The sequence below is a fragment of the Falco punctatus genome, assembly GCF_963210335.1.
Source record: "Falco punctatus genome assembly, chromosome: 7".
Taxonomy (NCBI): Eukaryota; Metazoa; Chordata; class Aves; order Falconiformes; family Falconidae; genus Falco; species Falco punctatus.
In genome coordinates this window covers 60,436,125-60,456,138 of record NC_137587.1, presented here as the reverse complement: position 1 = coordinate 60,456,138, position 20,014 = coordinate 60,436,125, and the positions used below count along the sequence as shown (strand labels likewise).

Genomic DNA, 20,014 nt, shown 5'->3' with positions numbered 1-20,014 from the left:
ATGAAAGGTGGACATTGTCGGGCTGGTTTTTTTTTTTTTTAATAAAAGTATGACGGACCAGCTCCTGGACTGTAAACCGTGGGATTTCTTTTCCCCGATTTTTTTTATTAAAGCAGAATGGTAACTGTGTGCATTCAGTAACCTGTGAGAGGCACTGGGCCCGTTGGCACTGAGTCTTCTGACTTTAACTAGTACCTCAGCAATTCTGTTTTTAGAAGAAGACTTTTGAAAATAAAGCTGTTTGTTACTAAAGACTCCGTAACATCTGACCACCATACAAAACATCAAGAGACACGGCTTTTTCTTTGTACTTTTCCATTATCCAAAATGAATTATACAGATCGATGCCTTCATAGCCTTATTGCAGTCTTCATTTTTTGCCTCACAGAAGCTGTTTTAATTATAAATAGCACCATCTTCCCTTTGGCCTTTTAGACTTGTACTCCAAGAAGTTTGCACTTGGGAATTGAAGGAGGCCTGATGGTAACTGCTACTGGCAGCTAGTAACTGTGGCTGGGCTGGTGATGGAGCAGGGCCCCTCTCCATCCAAGAGGAAGCACTGAAGGGGCAGCAGGTTCAGAGCAGAGAAATTCATTCCACAGAGTGACCACTCCAACCCCAGTTCTGTTCCTGTATGTTGTCCTACAGTGAGCCAGGAGCCCACTGCCCTATGGGCACAGCATGTAAACACAACCCAAAAGCAGGCAGCGTGCAGGGCGGTGAGTTCGGGAGGCTCTCCGCAGCCTGGATAACCCTTGGAAGTGGCAAGATGCTGAAGGGCTCCGCAGCCTGTGAACGCCAGGGAGACGTGCCACATGGAGCAGCAGCTTGCCAAGTGCGCATGTAGCATGAGAAACAGCAGAGGAGGATGTGGGATCCAAGACTTCAGCACCCTGATAAAAAACCAGCCTGGTCTGCAATCTCCATACAGAGGGTTATCGTTTTATAACATTTCAGACATGCTGCCAGCACGCCTGAGAAACAGGAAGCAGTTAGGCCATAGCTATTCGTGGAGCTTGTTAAATGTACAGTAACTGAAATGGGGTTTTAATCAAGTACCTTTCACAAAGCTGACCAGTAAGTCACTAATGAGCACATTTGCTCAGTGATTTCTTATTAAATATAATGAACATCAGGTATACTATATCAGCTTGCCCTGATTAATGAGGCTTTACTAAAATATGTTTCTGGTAACTTTTGTTATTACTGGATCGTGCGTACATTCACTGGGAAATAAAGACTAAAGAGTCCATTTTGGAATGCTGGGCTTACAGCATAAAATGTTTTCATTGAATTTCTACTGGGAAATATTTTCTTCAATTCTGTTTTTTCCTATTAAACAAACCAAGCCAACTTTGACTTTCCTTAATATCTGGCACTGCATTCAGATGTGGATCTCAAAAGTAATCCAGTTCTCTTTAGAAGTGAACAAGTCGTTCAGTATATCCAGCACTGCACCAAACAACACTACACGTTTCCTTGTCATGCATATAAGAGCTTTAATTTGAAAGGGAGATGTTTTTTTCATGCTTGGCTCTGACCTCGCAACTATCTCTGTTCAGGCAGAATTCTGTGCCCAGGAAGAACTTGCTGAAAGTATGCTTTGTGGAGTCAGCTGCAGGACAAACACCTATTCAGCCTCTGTACTCTGCTGTTCTTTCCCATGCAAGAGACAAAAGCAATGCAGCTAGAAACATGGATCACTGACAGCGGCAAATTAAACTGCATTTTATTTTTACTGAGGCACACTGTGTTTTGTTCAGAACACCTATAAAATCACACAAATATGTTTTTTATAGCTTAAGCTTTTTCATATTCCTTAACAGTTTTTATAGTCCCAGCAGCTAACACTATTATGATTACAATACAGAACATATCCAGTAATAGATGGTTACTTTCATTGTAGATTGCACAAGTAAGGTGTTTAAGGCTTTATCTAGTAGCTTAAAGTCCCATCTAGTCAGGCCAGGAATGTCTCAAGCTGTGGCTGTCATTTTTACTTCAGCAACACACAAATTTTACTAGTAGTACTTTAAATTAGTGTTACACCTTAACAGAAAGGCAAATCTACCTCCCCCTGTTGATGTAAATCGTTTTCATTATTGAGTAGGGTTGGGTCAAGCTGTAAAGTGAGAGGATTCAGGATGTTCTAAATTTCTGTTAATTAAGTTTGGGATGCTCTTTTTTTTTTTTTTTTTTTTTTTTTTAATATAACCTGTATTTTTTGAACTACATTTGTGCAAAATATATTTCCCATACCATTATTTCTTATGAGTTAGGAGAACAATGTGCACATATTTTTAACTGCCAAAAGCTCTCTCAAGTCTTCGCTTGCGGTGCATTTTTGTGTGCAGTTTTCTATTTTAAAGTGGATTCTCATTAGTCACATTTTGCTTTTCTTTGCAAATACAGTACTGTAGGGTCTTAAAGCTTCTGCATTGACATTCCTTGGAATAAAACCTTGGAAAGAACAAGGAATTTGACTTCATCAGGGAAAGGGCAGCGCCTTCTTGGAAGGACATATAGATGAGTAAGAGATTAAACTAACAAGATCAGAAGATCAGCCCTAAGCATGAGAAGGGAGTATGAACATGCAAGGGCTACCTGCTATCGACACATGCTGTGTCTGGAAGAATTAATTTAACTCTACTAACAAAAGAGGATGTCTAATAGTGGCTCAGATGAATGAGGTGTTGCAAAAGGCAGCCTTTTAGTGATTACTTTGAATATCTAAAATGATGGAGGTTTAGGGTACAGCTGTGCTCTTTGTGCAGCCTGATAGATATTAGAACTGCTTTTGCACCTACTGGCTTAGCAAAGGACCAGGACAATACTGTGTTAAACAATACGGAAGACTTGCTGAGTAACAGATAGCAGAAAACCTGAAGCCAGTTTTGAGATGACCTAGCATTCAGAGCATTCTTACCCTGTTTAAAAGCAGTATTGTACATTTTACAGAATGTCAGGATATTCTGAGTTACTTCCAGTAAAACATTCAAAATAAATGTTTTCATAGGTCAAATTATCTTAAGTACCCTAAATGTTCTCCTGCAGAGACAATCTAATGCATGAGCTCTCATGCGAAGACAGTGCATGTGTTCGTTCAGACCTCCAAATGCCACCACATTCAGAGAAAAACTTGAAAAAGCAGACCTGAACATATTATCTTTAAAAACAACCAGAATATTTCTAAATTTCAAGAAGAAAATACTTTTCTTTTTTCTATAATATTTCTAAATATTTTAGAATTATTTCTAAATACTGTTACTAGCAGCATAGTGAGCAAAATATGTTGTCATCTAGAGCATGAACATTTGAGTGATTCAGAATGATTTCAGTCCTCAAATTAATTTCATGCATAAAGCAAGGACACTCACTTGCCATCTATTAAGAGAATGCAGATTTTTGTTCCAGAGCTAGTCACACTTTGAATTCCTGGGTCCAGTTTGAAAAATTAAAGTCTATAATTCAAAATTCTCCCAAATTAGGGGTTAATTACTGTGATTTGGACAGGAAATTCCAATTCAGGTACTAACTCTGAAATTCAGATCCTTGAATTCAGGTTTGACCACAGAATAAATCTTTACCCCAACTTTATGCTGTCCTGTGCATGCACATTTTATAGATTAAAACTGATTGACTGAATGGAGATGTTTGATAAATGACATGTTAGCTTTGTGTCATTACCTCTCTGATCACATTTGGGGAGAGGGTATGACGCCTGACTGTCTAGTCAGTTGCAATAAAGCTACACATTTTAATCCTTAAATTCAGAAACACCACAGAATGTTCCTGTTAGTACTCATCTTACTGCAATATTTGCTACAAATCTGTGCTGGTTAAAACTATGTACTGGTTACACAATTGAAAGTTACCCTATTAAGAAAAGAATTACATTAAATCAATGTCAAAGAAGGTTTACACAGTTCCCACAGGAATTCCATTTATAGTCCAATTTCCACAATCTAAGTGAAATTAATTTTGTAGTCCCAATTTAATTTTAGGTTTACAGGTCAGTTTTGGCACCCACATCTAATGTAAGTAATACATTACATGAACTTCTGATGAATTAAAGGTGCTAGACTTAAACCAGTAATGATCAGCAGCTCTCCTTATAGAACACACAGGCACAATGAGAAAAGTGTAGGATCACAGACTCCTGGGAAAGCATCTAGTAAATTTCTCTCATTATATATATTTTAAAAAGGAGGGAGAGGGGGGAAACCCAAACCCTTCTGTAGAATATTACAGAACGTACTACCAAAAGTGCAATTCAGGAAGGGTGGGCCCTTGCACATTTTGTTCAAAATACTGTGTTCTCCTTTGATCTCCAAAAAAACCTGCAGACCTAAGAGTCTGAAGGGAGGGTCGTGGATTCCTGTTCATGCTGGACTATTCTAATCACTAGCATTTACCACTCCTTCATTAAGTGCTTCTGAGTTTCAAGCCAACTGACCTAAAAACCTGCACCTGGCCCTTCTTGCCTGCTTCAGGGAGGGAGAACGGGCTCGAGGAGCTACGCTGCACCCAATGCTCTCCTAGGCACTAGCCTCGTAAAACACGAGGTGTAGGATGGATATCTGGATATGTAGATGGTAGATAAGAACAAGAACCAGAAAGCCACTACTGGCCGTATCAACATAAAATATGACACAGCCTTCCATTCCATGCAAGAGGAGTTTTGTAGCTGCATTTTTTTCATAAAAATGTGTCTCCTTTCCATGTCAATGTATTAAATATCCATGGTAACAGCAGGGAACAAACAATTGATTATATACGGTAAGCGGTGAAAACAACAGCACAATAAATAGTGAATAAAAGGACAACAAAAACCCCCGCACTTTTGCTGTTATTATTTTTCAGTTGAGCAACAGGAGCTGACCAGTATTTTAGACATAACTGAGATATTTATATTACTGGTATCTATGTAATAACTTTTTTCTTACCTTTGATATTATGGTTTTGAATATGCCATACTAAAAAAAATAACCCACCACATCAAAACACTCATCTTAAGCTCATCTGTGAAAGCCCACCTATTATTCTAAAAAGCTACTTATTTATACACAGAATCATTTTCAAAGAAGAAAAACCAAAACTTGCAACTGTGTTTCCATTCTGCTGTCACAAGTGACCAGTTAACTGTTCCTCCAGATCTCTAGCGGTCTTTTTTTGCTACACACAGACCAGTTCTCAGGTTGCATCCCCAGTGTATCAACCATGATTACCTCTGCAGACCTGAGACAGACTCAGACCTCGCAGTTTTAGTCTCTCATGAAGTAATGACTGGAAGTACAGACCACAAAACACTTACTTAGCACGAAACTATTTAAGACAAAATAGATCTTAAAAACAATAAACCAGTCAACACACTCACCCTTCCTTCTGTATGACTTACCATTCCATCGCTGCAGAGGGGAAGGCCCAGCTTCTTCCAGCCTCTTCTGCAAAGCCTACCCCTATGTTAAATTATTTCGTCCATCAGTGTCAGCCGACTTGATCCTCCTCTGACTTTCAGTTCTCATTGGACAAACCAGCTGTATCCCTCGGAACTGGCGCTATCGTTCCTGTAATTACCACCTCAGGGGTTTAGTCACATACGGCTGACACAGGGGAACCACTGAATTGCCTTTTATTCCTTCATCAGCTAGCTCCCTATTAAGTTAGATCGATACATCTATACAGGAAAGTAATATAAAGTAGTGTAACCCATTGTATAGTAACTTCCACTCACCGACCTGGCCACATACAGTGTTCATAAAATTATTACAACTTGGTATTCTTCGGCTATTACTCAACACTGGCTACACTGGCAAAAATCAATTCGTCCTTCACAAAAAAAGATTTTACTAAGCAATAAAAGGGCCAAGTCCTGTCAGATGATTCAGGAAAGAAGACTTCAGCCTCCAGTTTCTGTTGTACTAAGCACAATGCAAAATAAAGATCAATGTGATGAAAGAAGAGCTCATACAAGTAAGCCAATCTTCTGTACACTACTAAGCCACATTAAAAAGCCTTTTAATCCCTTGTATCTGACAATGCCTGCTGTTTTGAACCCCAGAGAGTTATTTCATTCAGACTTTTGTCAGTGAAATCTTTTCAAAGCCAAGCACGGCCACCTGATTTTCATGTCTTCTAAGTCTTTACACCAATTCACAGAGCTGCCCAAGTCCTGTGAGTCACCTTTGGACTCAGCGGCTATGAAACAAATGGGTATACACGCGTTCTCCTTGAAAGAGGATGTGCGAAAGACATATGAAAGAAACACCCACCCCAAACATCACTGAGTAAAAGCTTCCTCCTAAATCACATAGATATATCTACTGGAACTTTAAAGCATGTAGCTTAGCTGGTCCTCAGTTCTACTCAAATTGCCGGATACAAGAGACTCTGCCTTTGAGGCTGCCTTTTACAATAAAACCATGTATTTATGGTCAAATAATAAGCCTGGCAAACACAGACTGTGAGTGATCCTGAAGCCAGCTATGACAGGTGTACTTATGAAGCAACAATGCGGTCTGTAGGAAGACTCTAACAGGCAGCTGCTCCAAGAAAATGCCTCTTCCCGTGTTGAAAATGACCAATTGAGGTGCTATTTTCAACATTATTTTTTCAAACAGCCAAAGTCTGGTCACTCTTCATCATACATTTCATATGCAGAAGAGCTGGACACCCAGGACTACCACTGGAGGAAAAGGACATCTGGTAGGACTGCCTTGGAGATGGTCCACAAGCAACACCTATTACATGATAATAATTACTGGCTTTGCCCCTTGCTAATATTGAGGCTGATGAGCACTGGATTGGTCTCGCGGACAGATTAAAGGAGCTCAAACAATATTTGCTTTATATTATAGCAGTTACTAATGCCTTTGGTGGCCCTGTCAGGAGCTAGGAACTGCCGTGGGTGAGGGCCTAGCTGTGTTCCTGGTGTGGGCAGCTGGGAGGAAGGTAGGTGGAGGAGCCACAGCAGGAACCGTCCAAAACACAGATCTCTCCACTTTGTCCCTGGGGAATGGCACAAATCATATGGAACATCATGGCGGGCGGCAGCGTCTAAAAATGGAAAAGATTATTGGGTCATTTAACACCGCTGCTAGCCAGGGCAGAGACCTACGTTTTTAAAAATTAAATCTTTCAAACCCTAATTAAATTTAGCCAATCCTCATTAAAAATAAAGTAGGTTAGTATTTATGAGAGGCATTCCTCGTGCTACATAATCTCCCAGTGCCTCATTTGAGGACATATCTGGAAATACTTGGAAACACAATTCAGCTGGCTTCTCCTGCCCATTGATTTTTATTTTTCAGCCCACTCTGAAATCATTCCTATTTATAGTTTTGAAAATGAGCTGCTGGCGGTAAGCCAAAATTGTTTAGGCCCAAATCATGACCTTCCTTTAAACTGCTATAATCTGACTCAAGTAAACAGAATTTCCCTCACGCAGTTTCTGTGAGGAGGGATGGGTGGAGAAGTGCCCTATTGTCGACACACCCAAAGACCAGCATCTGCCCCTTTCCTCAAGCCCGGCTGTATGGCCAGGGTTCCCCCCACCCCCCAGAAGCACACATCCTGTTAACCCTCCACTTCCACATCTGTGTTCATCCCGCTCACGTCATGCTCCACAGGGCCGCCAAGGAGGCCAGGGGTTCCTCTAGCTAGCGGGTGAGAATGTGTACAAATAAACTCGTCTGAAGCTCCTTCAATGTAAGCAGTCCGTGAGAAGGGCGCTGTTTCTGCCGGGACACTTGGATCTGGCCTGCCAGTGAGGAGCTGGTCTGATTCTCGTTTATTTCAAGGTCACTTACAGCCCTGCCATAGCAGGACATGAGCATAACGGTGAATTGGGCTAAATGCACTCCTGGATTTCTGTAGCCTGCTAAATGCATTGTAAACGCCTAGAATGAAGCGGCTAACTTAAAAGTCTCATTGAAAGGAGCAAAAAGATGTTATTACTTGGCTGCAGCAAAATACATAACAAATGTAAGATGTGGTTTCAACACGAACTCTGATTATTCAGGATTATGTTGACGGAGACAATGAATACCAAGAGAGAATCCGATGTGTGGGGCAGAAACATCCTCATCACCGTTATTTACCAAACTATACGTTCCCTTTGGAAGCATCCCAGGCAGCATTAAACCCATCTTCTTGTAACTTGTTCCAAGCCCGATTAGTAATTTTAATTTTATTATTGTATAATGGCATTGGCGTTAATGCCTGAGATGTACTGAGCATCACATCACATTTTAGTGATGAGAATTGCCGAGCGCAGTTCCCGATGTGCTGCAGGCTGGGCACAGGCTGGAGGAGACAGTCTTTGCCGAGGCGTTCCGAGCACACCGGGGTCAGTGGGTGTGCTGCCTTCCCCCTCCTAAACCCCAGTCCCGGTAACCAGTCTGCATGGCAGCGACAGAAACGGGAGGGAAGCACACCGAATGCACCGTCATTGGCTTAAAAAAATGGGTCAAGCCCAGCGCGGAGGGAAATATTTCCATGTCAATAAAGATGCGGTAACACCACACCCCCCCCAAGCCGTTCCGACGGCACCGACGATGACTAGCGAAGGGCTGGGCTCCGCAGCTGAGCCCCCGCAGGCTGAGCCCCCCGGGGGCGGCGGGGGGACCCTTCCCCCAAAGCCCGCCGGCCCGCCAAGGGCGCTGGGGGCTGCTGCCCCGCCGAGCCCCGCCGAGCGGCGGCAGGTCTGACCGCAACGCCGAACTCACCTGGCGGGCTGCCCGGCGCAGCGGGGCCGGCCGGCGGGACGCCGGTGTCCCGGCGGGCTGGGGCGGAGGGCGGTGGCTCAGCGGCCCCCCCTCCCCCGGCATCTCCTCGCTCTCCAGTACCCGACTGCGCGCCGCGCTCCTGCCCAACCGGCACGGCCGCACCGGCCCGGGCCCATTCGCTGCTCCTCGCCGGCTGCCCGCCGGCCTCCCCCTCCAGCCCCCCGCCCCGGTGCTTATTTATTCACCCAGCCCCCCGCAGCCCAGGGCTCGCCTCCCGCCGGCGGCAGCGCGCCTGGGGGCCGCGGGCGGTGCCGGCCGCTGCAGGGCGCTGCTGCCCCCGCCGCCTGGGAGGAGCGCGGGGCGGCGGGCGGGGCGCGGGGGGAGGGCAGGATTTAAACGCAGGGCGGTGACACCGCACAAAAGATTTCGATAGGCTTAAGTGAGGTTACAGCAAAGGCAACGGGGAGGGGGGAGCCTCCCTCGGAGCCGTGCAGCGTCTGGCTGGCAGATCCGCCGCAGCCGCCGCTTCCCAGTAGTTTGTCTGAAAGCCTGAGAAAGGGAATTTAAAAGAAGATTTCCTTCCCCCCTGTTTTTTTTTCTTTCCTTTTTTTTTTTTTTTTTTTTTTTTTTTTTTTTTTTTTTTCCTGGGAGTTGGCGACTCAGCCAGAAAAGATGGCAGGAGGAGCGCAAGGCCGGGCGGGTCGCAGCATCCGCGGCTGTAGCCCGGAGCCACCACCCTTGTCTGCGGGCAGCGCCTAAGTCGGTGCGGCGGCGGCGGCGGCGGCCACAGCGGGAGCCGGGCGAGGAGGGGCCGGCGGCGCCGAGCCCGCGGGGCGCGCGGCATGGAGCGCGGCGGGGAGCGAGCGCGCGGCGGCCGCGCCGATGACCGAGGCAGGAAGGAGTGAGGCAGCGGCGAAAGGAAGGGGCACGGGTCCCGCCCGCCCCCAGCGCCCGGATCCGGTGGATTTTTTTTTTCCCTCCCTCTTTCTTTTTCTTTTTCTCCTTGCCCCCCCCCCCCGCGGTCCCGCTCCCCGTCCGTCCCCCCCGCGCTCCCCGCGGTGCGCCCTCCCCTCGCTGTGGCTGTGGCGGCGCGGGGCGGCGGGCGGCCACACCCTCGGCGGCGCTTCCTGTCGCCGGCGGCGCGGGGCCGGGGGCGGCACATGGTGCGCAGCCGCCGCCCCTCCGGCCCCTGCGAGCTGCGCCCGGCCGGCGCCCGCCGAGCGGAGGAGCCCGGGGGCGCAGTAGCGACTCGGAGGGCTGCGCCCCAACTCCGCGCGACTGCCGGGCGGCTCTGAGGTATTCCGGCCGGTAAAGGGAACTTTGCGCAGGATCCCGCCGCCGGGAAGCCGGAGGAGGTGGTGGAAGGGAGGGGAGCCAACGTGCGGGGGAAAAAGAAAAAAAAAAGGAAAAAGGAGAAAAAAAAAAAAAAAAAGAAATAACGTTTTCAGCTTCACGATGCCGGAACGGGGCCCGGGGGCTCCCGGCCAGCGCCGGCCCGCCGCGGCAGCGCCGTAGGGGCGAGGGCTGGCGCCGGAGCGGGGCGGGCGCCCCGGCGGAGCTCGCTCCCCGCAGCAGCGGCAGCCCCGGCGCCCAGAGCCCTCCCGTGCCTCCCGGCCATTGATGGAATGATGTTGCGGAACAGGCAGAGCGATCCTGCCGGGCTCAGTCGGGACTGCTCGGGCGGCGGTGGCAGAGACGGTGGCAGCGGGGTAGCGAGCGGCATGCGAGTGCCCCCCCGGCGCTATGGCTAGCGGTGGCTCTGGCAAGTCCAGCAGCGAGGTGTCTGGCGGCGGCATCCCCAGCAGCAGCTCCCTGCAGAGGAAGAAGCTCATCTCTATCTGCGACCACTGCAAGATCAAGATGCAACTGGTGGCCGATCTGCTGCTGCTGTCGAGCGAGACCAGGCCGGTGAACACCGAGAGCCTGTCTGTCTTCGGCGAGTCCTTCGAGAAGTGCAGGGACACGATCATTGCCAGGACCAAAGGACTCTCCATCCTGACCCATGACGTCCAGAGCCAGCTCAACATGGGACGCTTCGGGGAGGTGGGGGAAAGCCTGATGGAGATGGGGGAGCTGGTGGTCTCCCTGACCGAGTGCTCTGCCCACGCTGCCTACCTGGCTGCAGTGGAGACTCCGGGGGCCCAGCCTGCCATGCCTGGCTTGGTGGATCGCTACAAAGTGACCCGATGTAGGCATGAGGTGGAGCACGGCTGCGGGGTCTTGAAGACCACCCCTTTGGCAGATATGAGCCCTCAGCTCCTGCTGGAGGTTTCTCAGAACATGTCCAAGAACTTGAAATTCCTGACAGACGCCTGCGTGCTGGCCAGTGAGAAATCCAAGGATAAATTTGCTAAGGAGCAGTTCAAACTCAGTGTCAAATGTATGAGCACCAGCGCCTCTGCCCTCTTGGCGTGTGTCAAGGAGGTCAAGACTTCACCCAGCGAGCTGACCAGGAACCGATGCGTCTTGTTCAGCGGACCTTTGGTGCAGTCTGTCTATGCTCTGGTGGGCTTTGCCACTGAGCCCCAGTTTTTGGGTAAAGCTGCCACCATCAATCCGGAGGGCAAAGCTGTGCAAACTGCCATCCTAGGAGGAGCCATGAGTGTGGTATCTGCTTGTGTGCTCCTGACCCAATGCCTCAGGGATATAGCCCAACACCCCGAAAGTAGCACCAAAATGAGCGATTACAGGGAAAGGTTGAGGAACTCAGCTTGCGCCGTCTCGGATGGTTGCAACCTGTTATCTCAGGCACTAAGAGAAAGATCTTCACCCAGGACTTTACCGCCAGTGAACTCCAATTCTGTGAATTAACCCCCACATCTTCTTTAGATCCCAGTCACTGATAAAGGAAAATAATATCCCACCTCCTCACCCCTTTTTGGTATACCAAAGAATTTGCTTGGATGAGCCCAATCCTTTGATTTCATGTGGTGAAGAAGCAGAACATATTCAAACTATACGTACTAATAAAGGTAGCCAGTTTGGGCTTCTTTTTATTTTACTTTAAAGGCAAGCAAGTATCTGCAGATAAATTTTCCTTTATTCAACAAGGTCTTCACACAAATGGTAATAACTGTTTAAAAGTTTGGGTTTTTTTTTTTATATGTTGGGAGGTGGGGGCATCTTAAAAAAAAGTGGGGGAAAAAAAGCTTTAATCGCGCTGGGTGCGGTTTTTAAAGTTTGTCTTGTCTTGTCTTCCGAAATTTCCCTTCTAAATTTTACTGTTCGGTTGTGCAGGAAAAAGGTTACCTCAGTTCTCACTCATTTAAAAAAACTAAAAAAACCAACAACACATAGATGATGGATGTAGCTACAATTTTGTTTGTTTTTGTTTTGTATGACTTTTTTTTTTTTTTTTTTTTTCATCAAGTGTTAGGTTAGAAGTGCATTTGGTGTGTAGGAGTGGAAGGACTGGAGGTTGTGATTATGTTTTCCATGTGTTAATTTCCAAACTGGGGGAAAAGCTACTGTGAGTGTTTAAACAAACAAACAAAAAAATTACACTATAACAAAAGTGATTTTTAATTTTTTTTTTTCCAATGTCAGTTTTTATCTTGCATGTACTGGAGTATTTATTTCATCTATTAAAATGTTATGTTTCTCAGATGTCTTTCTGTGAATCTCTTAATACTTGAATAATTGAACAACGAGGCCTGTTTGCATTGTAAGTCATTTCCCCCAGGGAATGGGTGGTACAAATGTAACTAGTTCTAGACAGCAGCATACAGGCTTCAATTCAGTTCTTTTATTTTCATAAATCCTGTCCCTTCCCAGTACTACCCCTCCTCCTCAGGACGCCTCTGACAGAGATGCTCTGTGGTTGTGTTTATGGCAGGCTGGGCAGTGCTGCGTGGATTGGGGTGGCTCTGCCCGGTGCTGGCGGCTGGTGCGGCAGGGCATGGGCTGGCTTTGTCTCTTGTGAGAAGTGTTTGTATTTTAACTCCTGCAGATGTTGCGGGCCATCTGTGTTACATTTGTGAGTTTCCATATTCATTTATTTCTCAAAAAACTTTACCCTGCTGGATAGTCCTGCTGGTTTGTGTGTCTGCTTAGGATTGTCAAGGTTTGTCGGAGTGGGACCTTGGATTCCTCAGAGGTTTCTGTTGGAGCTCCTCAGTGCAGATTTCTGTCAAAGTAGTTTAAGTTTGATGACGTAGATAACAGGAAAAGTTAGTAACTTTTGAGGCCCAGTCCACCTCCAGTTGAATTGCTTGGGAATTGCGAGTGGGCCTTGGGGTATGCTGCGGTAGTTCCTGTGATGGCAGTGTTGATTTTTTTTCAGCCTGGTCTTTGTGGACCTGTGGAATCTGTTGCCTTCTGTATGTTCCATGAAAGGTAAATAGGAGAGTGAATCTTCTGGCAAGGAGGCTTTGTTTATCTGCCCAGTTCCATTGCATAATTGGATGTTGTTGGTTGGTTTGGTTTTTTATGTCTGCAAATTGAACAATGTTGAAAGCTATTGGAGAATGTACCTTAAAAATGTTGTTACCATGTTTAAAACCTTTACTGTACAAATACTCTTCTATTTATTCCTCTGAAGAAGTAAACTTTTTGGTTTCGGATACAAAACAGACCTGGTGTAGTGAGAGGTCTTCCTTTTTATAGCATTATTGTTTCTCTTGCATGCGGTGCTTTTAATTTCAAAAGGGAGGGAAACATCACGGGGTAGTGGACAAATACATCATGTTGAAGGACGTACGAGCTAAGCTTATATATCCATATCTTCAAAGTTAGAAAAAATAATTCCTTGACTTAAGTAGAGTGGACCCTAGTATTAAGTTTTGTTTATTTGTAAATGAAACTTACCTGCCTTCGGTGAATTGCATGGTTAGGACTTTTCTTTGTGAAAAATCAGTCCAAGCTACGTTCCTTTGGGGTATGATTTTCTCGCTACGCTGTTTCTGATGCAATATAAGCTTTCAGTATATGCTGCAAAGGCATGGATGTCTGCACCTATATGGCATATTATAAAAGTTCTCTCACTGTTTTTTCCATAAATAAATAAATAAATACACACAGTGTTCTAACTTTCACATAGATGCCTCCACAGGTATTTCCTCAGAGGCTCTCTCAGCCCTGCATGCACACACGTTTTCCCATCTGGATGGCAGGAACAGCTGTAGGACTCCGGAGGGAATGACAGGAGGCCAAGGCCATCTACAGGGAGGTCCTGTGCCTCTGTGGCATTTGCGGTTGTCCGCCCAACCGTCCTTCGTATCTCCCTGCCTTGTAGCATGTCTCTGTGGAAGCCAAGATACCGTCCCAATCTACCCTTCCGTCTTTTCTGCAGTTGCGCCGAGGGGAAGGAGGAAAAGGGGATTGTGGCAAACGTAATGCTTTCAGGATGTGCTATCTCCTGTGGCTGCAGACAGGAGGTGAGGAACGGGCTCCACCCTTCCTTCGCATAGATCCTAGATGGTGCAGAACTTCGTGTGGGACGTGCGGAGATGGTGCTGGGCAGGCTGTGGGGCAGCGCTGCTCCGAGAGGGTACAGGTACAGGATGGCATCCTTTAGCTCCAGTTCCTTTAAGTTTCTGTGACCTACATTTGTGAGGCCTGCTTCCAGATACAAACCAGAGGGTTCTGAAGGGCAGCTCTGTGGAGTGTCTGACAGGAAAGAAAAAAAAAAAAAAAAAACCAAACATCCCACTGGCTCTTTTGATGTTTCTACTTTTTGGTGCTGCTGAACTAATTAGATTCTTTTTGATTCATTTATACATTATTGAGGTTATATGGATCAGAGTGCGGCCTCCTTATTACATGTGCATGTGAAAGGCAATATATTACTAACAATGATAGTGCCAGGATTTGTTGTGGTAAGATTTTGTTTTAAGTGGTTTAGTGCAATTTTTGTTTTAGCAAGGATACTGCAGATTCTTCCCCCCTTTCTGGTTATATTTTAAAGTGAAGTACATGCATACACATATCAATAAGTATGTGTTTCCTTTCCCCTTTTTATTTTACTTTTCAGTGAAGGAAAACAGACTGCTCTAGGTCTCCCTTTGATTTTGAGGTGTGTGGGGTTTGGGGAGATTCAGTTTCATAAAATGAAACATGAAATGTAGCCAGGCCATGATTTTAGTTAACAGGCTGATTAATATATATATATATACACACAAGTAGTAAATTCACCGAGTAACTTACTATAACATTTTAAAATAACTGTCATTTTTAACACTTCAAAATATTCAACCATTTCTTTCCAAGGTAGAACTCACACAAAGGGAGCCATGGGCTCCCTGGTCTCAGCTTCAGAGAGTATCTGTCAAAATCTGTGCTATTCATGTAATTAGCACAGCAAAGTTAGGGGAAGAAAAAAAAGGCTTTTCATGCTAACAAGTACAACTGTTTTTGTGCACTCTGAGTAAATGATTAACAGGAAAAAGTCTATATATACATATGCACATTGTAGCATTTTCTGAGCCGAAAGTATGCAGCTCCACTACTAAAAATGCTGTAGTGCCACGCTTATAAAGACTTAAATGTATATTGTGATAATTTATTTGGAGTGTACTCATATAGAATATTAACTCTGATATAAAACATTATTTCAGTATGTATATTCTTGTTGTTCACTTACTTTGTACTCTCTGGGACAGAAAAAATACATGGCGAACTAGTTTTCAGGGTGTCATCGCGGGCCATGTCGAGGTCACTGATTATCACTTGGCATCATACTTTAGGCCCTTGTTGCCCAAATGCTTACACCATTTAGGTCAACAGGTAGTGCCACTATTTCAACATAGGCTTAGATGTGTTTTCTGACTTGGAAGCTTGGCGGTTTTGACGAAAGAAATCAATATTTCTGGGTGCTTATATAACATGTATCATAGACCTACTCTAATAATGCATTTAATAAAAGGGTTAACTTACTTCTAAACACGCTATGCAATGCATATTTGTAGCCAAAAATAACACTGTCTCCACCAAAAAAGAATTAAGCTTATTTTTTAAATGTAAGAATTTTTTAACGGGAAAGATGTTGTCACTCTTGTGTTGTCTGTGAATTTGGTATTACCTTTTGGTTGCAGCTTCATCATAGCAAAGTTTGTTTTTGACTTCATACAGCAGCTGTATCTCTGAATTTGAGGTTGGAGCAATGTGTTTTCTGGTTCTAAAAAATAAAATAAGTTCTGTAAGACAACCAGGAAACTAGCAGCAAAATGCTATTGAAAAGCAAGTACGCTATTTAAGGGAACTTGCAAATGTAAATCCATGTTATTTTTCAAAACTACGAAAAAAAGACCATGGGTTAGATAATTCCCTTCACTTTTTACCACAGGAAATGATCAAAGTAGCAGAAAATCTGCTCTTTTTGGCCAAATTTCTGTCAGAGACAGAAGGGGTCGAGCCAACACATGGTGTATGCAGCCTTGCAGCAAGAGGGGGATGTGGCTGATGGGAAAGGAGGTGGAACCAGAGAAAATCTGTAGGGTAATACCTCCTATTAAACACAGAGGAATTTTCCTATTCTAGATAAAACAGAGGCTGATCCAATGAAGCAAATCTCAAACAATGCAACCTTTCTTTCCGGGCGGTTGGATGCCTGTGAGTGGAGATGTGGGGCTGGGTGAGTTTGGGATGCTCTGCGTCGGGCAGCTGCCTTGCCGTAGGGAACCCGCAGCCTCTGGGGTTGCCCTGAGACGTGTCAGGAGTCCAGGCAAAAATGTGTACCTGCCAGAACGGCTTGGTGGGAAATGAAGCCTGTTTTTTTTTTTTCTTTTTTTAATTCCCCCCCCCATCAGGCTCTTTGTAGACTTTACAAGCAAAAGCAGATGGTAGGGACCAGTACCTTTTACTTCTTTGTTCTTGCTGCCTGTGAAAGGTGCCAGATGGGCAATGATAAAGGCAGAAATTCTCTCCCCGCAGCCCAAGGACAGCGAAAATGCAGCGCTTTGAGGCTGCCCTGTCCTCACAGCATCACCATGATGCGGTGGAGTTTTGGGTCCGCTGGTTTCACTCTTTGACTTTTTGCTAAGAACCTGACAGAAAATCCCAGAGGCAACTTGACAGGAGCATCAGGGGGAGTAAAATATTTCACACAGGACAGCAAAACACCCCCAGCTTTGGATCATTCACAAACGGGCCGAAAAATACACAGGCAAGGTATGGAGCGCAAGGCCAGATCCTTCATCTGAATAACTTGGAAAAATAAACACTGTGTACTCTGAGAGGCATTTATTTACTTGAGAATTATGAATTATCAAACTTTCTATATAAGAGTAGTTCAAAGGTATGTTTAATTAACATCATTAGAAGCAGTATTCTAAAACATTTTCTTAATAAGACTGATATCTATGGACATGAAGGGCTTCATCCATGACTCAGTGAAGTCTGTGTAATTAAGTACTAATGTATTCTACAAACTATGTTAAAATTGTAGGGGTTATTTTGTGTTGCAAAGCAAGGAATTATATATTGACTTTCATTAATCTGAATCTTTTCCTAGAACTGGTTTTATTGTACTAGAGTCCTTTGAACCTAAGGGTTTTTTTTGTTTTGTTTTGTTTTTTTAAAACCACAGTGAATGATGCTATATTCCAACAAAGTCAAAAGCAGCATTTCAAGATTAATGCAGAGATTCCTGGGGTCTTTTGTCAGCTTGCCAGACTCTTGTTCCTGTTCTAACAATTTTTTATAATTTCCTTTTATGTTAATAAAGGCTTCTTGTGGCTGTAAAAGTTGAAGTTGTCTTACTCCATAGACGGGCTGGTTCTTATGTAGATACTATTTAGATTATTTAGAAATCCTGCTGGTTGCCAGATGGAGCTCTTTTGGGTTTTATGTTAAATACTTGGAAAGCTAAATAGCTTGATTTTTCTCTCCTCTCCCAACAAAATAAATAAATACTTGAAAAGTGATTACTAAACTGAAGTTGCTTAACTTCAGTTTAAAAATCAAGTTAGTTTGAGGTGAAGTGACTGCAAGTATGAGATACCTCAGAGTAGTTGGGTTTTGGCAAGGTTTGACTTACCTACCGTGATTTCAAACCAACAGTTTTTCTCCAGATTTTTCTGGGCAGCAGGAACCTGAACTTCAGTCTTGGGATGGAGAATCCTGAAGAGCATAGAACACGGCCCTGAATCCAGTACAGGATCTGGAACAGAATTGAGATGGAAATCCCAAGATGGTCTTAAGACTTCAGTGGCTGTTAGGATTGCTGAGGTTGCTTACAAATCATACCATTGGCGCCGGCAGCCTGTACGGATGCTGGGGTGGACTCTTAATGGGGTGGTCTGAAACAGCTTTTATTCCCTGACCTTTGGGATGCTTTGCCCATTCAGTCGAGCTCACAGGGTCTGCGTTAGTGCGCAAGGGCGTCAGCAGCAGTGCCAGGCCAGGTCTGGTTACCCTTCGTCTGGTTTTAGCAGTCGTGAGGCTTCATTTGGTTGAAATTCAGGCAAACTGCTGAGTCTAGGACTAACATTTCTCAAAAGAGCAGTGCCTGTTGGGCACTGTGGTGTTGATGAACTGAGGGACCTTCTGTTTCATGCTCAACGTATACAAGATGTTCCTCCAGTTCCTGCAGAAGGTGCTTGGGAAACACTGGGAGTCAGCATCCCGCTGATCATAATTCTGTTGTCATCAATTGCCAAAAGGTCAAGATCATAGTTCTGGCCTTCAGGGTTACGTTTCTAATGAACAGAGTAAATAATAATAATACTAATAATAAAAAAGGCATTTTCTAGTCAATTTTTGCAGTTTGTATTGATTCTGTCTGGTTCACGTTAAACATAGGAAGTCTTTGGAATTGGTAGGCATGCTGTTCAGGTGTACTTTGGCCTCTGTTTGCATTCTGAACACGCACACTATGGAAAAAAGTGAGAAAAGTCAGGTAGATCTATATGTGCAGTGTGATAAATTATAGGCCCTGTAGCGCTTCTGAATGAGCGTGCAGTTAACGCTCTGGTCTGATTTAAACGCTTCGTATTTAGTTGATGTTTAAAAATTTACTTTCCGTTTAAAAATTTACTATGGAATCAATCTGTTCTGGCAGTGTTAGATTCATAGTTCAAAAACTTTATCGCCTTTTATCATCTTAAAGTAGCCATTAGTCGGAAACTTTTCAGTCTCTGGGTCTGGCTTAAAAACCAAAAAGGAAATTGACCTGTATATTTCAGTTTTAATATTTCTGAAAGCTTTAAAGCTAATGGGTCAACCTATGTTTGTATTACAAAGCATGGAAAAATAGTGGGTTTATTCTTTCTTGTGTTGAAGTGAGCTATTGTTTCTCTGCTCATAATTAAAAACTCACTTTTTTGGAAACTCAGATCAGTCCTAGGCATTGTGAGAAAATCTGTGAGCAAAACCGTGTGTGAAACTTCCTTAATACTGACTTTAGACATGAACTCATTCGGAATCTGTAACCTTGTCTTCTCTTGTGACTGTCGTGTTATAGGAGTTTGTCGCAACAGCCTGTTCGTGGAGCCGGTAGCATCGAACAGGCTGAAGAGCAGTTGTTGAAGTGAGCGGTACAAGCTCCAGGGACACACGAGTGCATCTTGGAAACTTCAGAGATACGTGCTGCTGTCGCCAGGGCACTGCAGGTTGCAATAGTCAAGAAGAGTTATAGTGAAATACAGGACTGAAAAAAGCTATGAGCAGGAGAGATTTGTTTGAAAGTGAGGGTGGAATTTATAGTTTTTAAAGAAAAAAAAAATTAAAATACTTGGTCAGAACTGTAAGAGTAATTAGGGGCTTAACTCCCATTGATTTTCAGTGGAGCTGTATGTCTAGATGTTTTGACCTGGTCATTTGTGATGAACTTTGGATGCCTGTGGTTTTAAAATTAATTATAGGATGTTGCGGTAGAGTTCTATTGAAACTCTTTAAAGCTAGAAAATTTGCAGTTGAAATATGAATATGGGCCATAATTCTCTTCTTACCATCCTGACCTTTCCATATGGGTTAAAAGCTGTTGTTATCCCTGGACATGCCCTGGCTGGCAGGCAGCCAGAGGCCCAGCTCTGCCTCCTTTGTCTTTTATGGTTGCCAGATGCCAGCATCGTGCATCTTACCTTCACATCGGAGGACAGATCTCGCCTTCCTCCCTCTACCCTCTGCTCCTGGTGCAACACCCAGGTGTGGAACAGAGATCCCTTTGTACTTTGTGCATGTTATCCTCATACAGGTCATACACATAAAGATAGTTCATGCTAATTGGAGTCCAGATCGCATTAGAAACCTACCTGTTTTATCTGTATGCAAATTCCAGCTGCCTCAATACCACACACATCCTTTCAAAATAGGTCTTGAAGAGTTGCCTGTAATCCATATTCCCAGGAACT

General features: G+C 44.5%; 2 protein-coding genes across 2 annotated transcripts; one reads left to right on the top strand and one right to left on the bottom strand.

Moving 5' to 3' along the window:
• Positions 1-9,021: 9,021 nt before the first annotated feature.
• TLNRD1 (talin rod domain containing 1) lies at positions 9,022-12,332 on the top strand. Its single transcript, XM_080395354.1, has one exon. The coding sequence runs from the start codon at positions 10,470-10,472 to the stop codon at positions 11,535-11,537; it is 1,068 nt and encodes a 355-aa protein (XP_080251480.1). The 5' UTR covers positions 9,022-10,469; the 3' UTR covers positions 11,538-12,332.
• Positions 12,043-18,091, bottom strand: LOC308067099 (uncharacterized protein). The gene is made up of 4 exons (XM_080395359.1): positions 17,987-18,091; positions 17,701-17,823; positions 15,745-15,840; positions 12,043-14,333 (listed from the first exon to the last, which is right to left on the bottom strand). The coding sequence occupies exons 2-4, from the start codon at positions 17,792-17,794 to the stop codon at positions 13,750-13,752; spliced, it is 774 nt and encodes a 257-aa protein (XP_080251485.1). The 5' UTR covers positions 17,795-17,823; positions 17,987-18,091; the 3' UTR covers positions 12,043-13,749.
• Between the last annotated feature and the right edge of the window lie 1,923 nt (positions 18,092-20,014).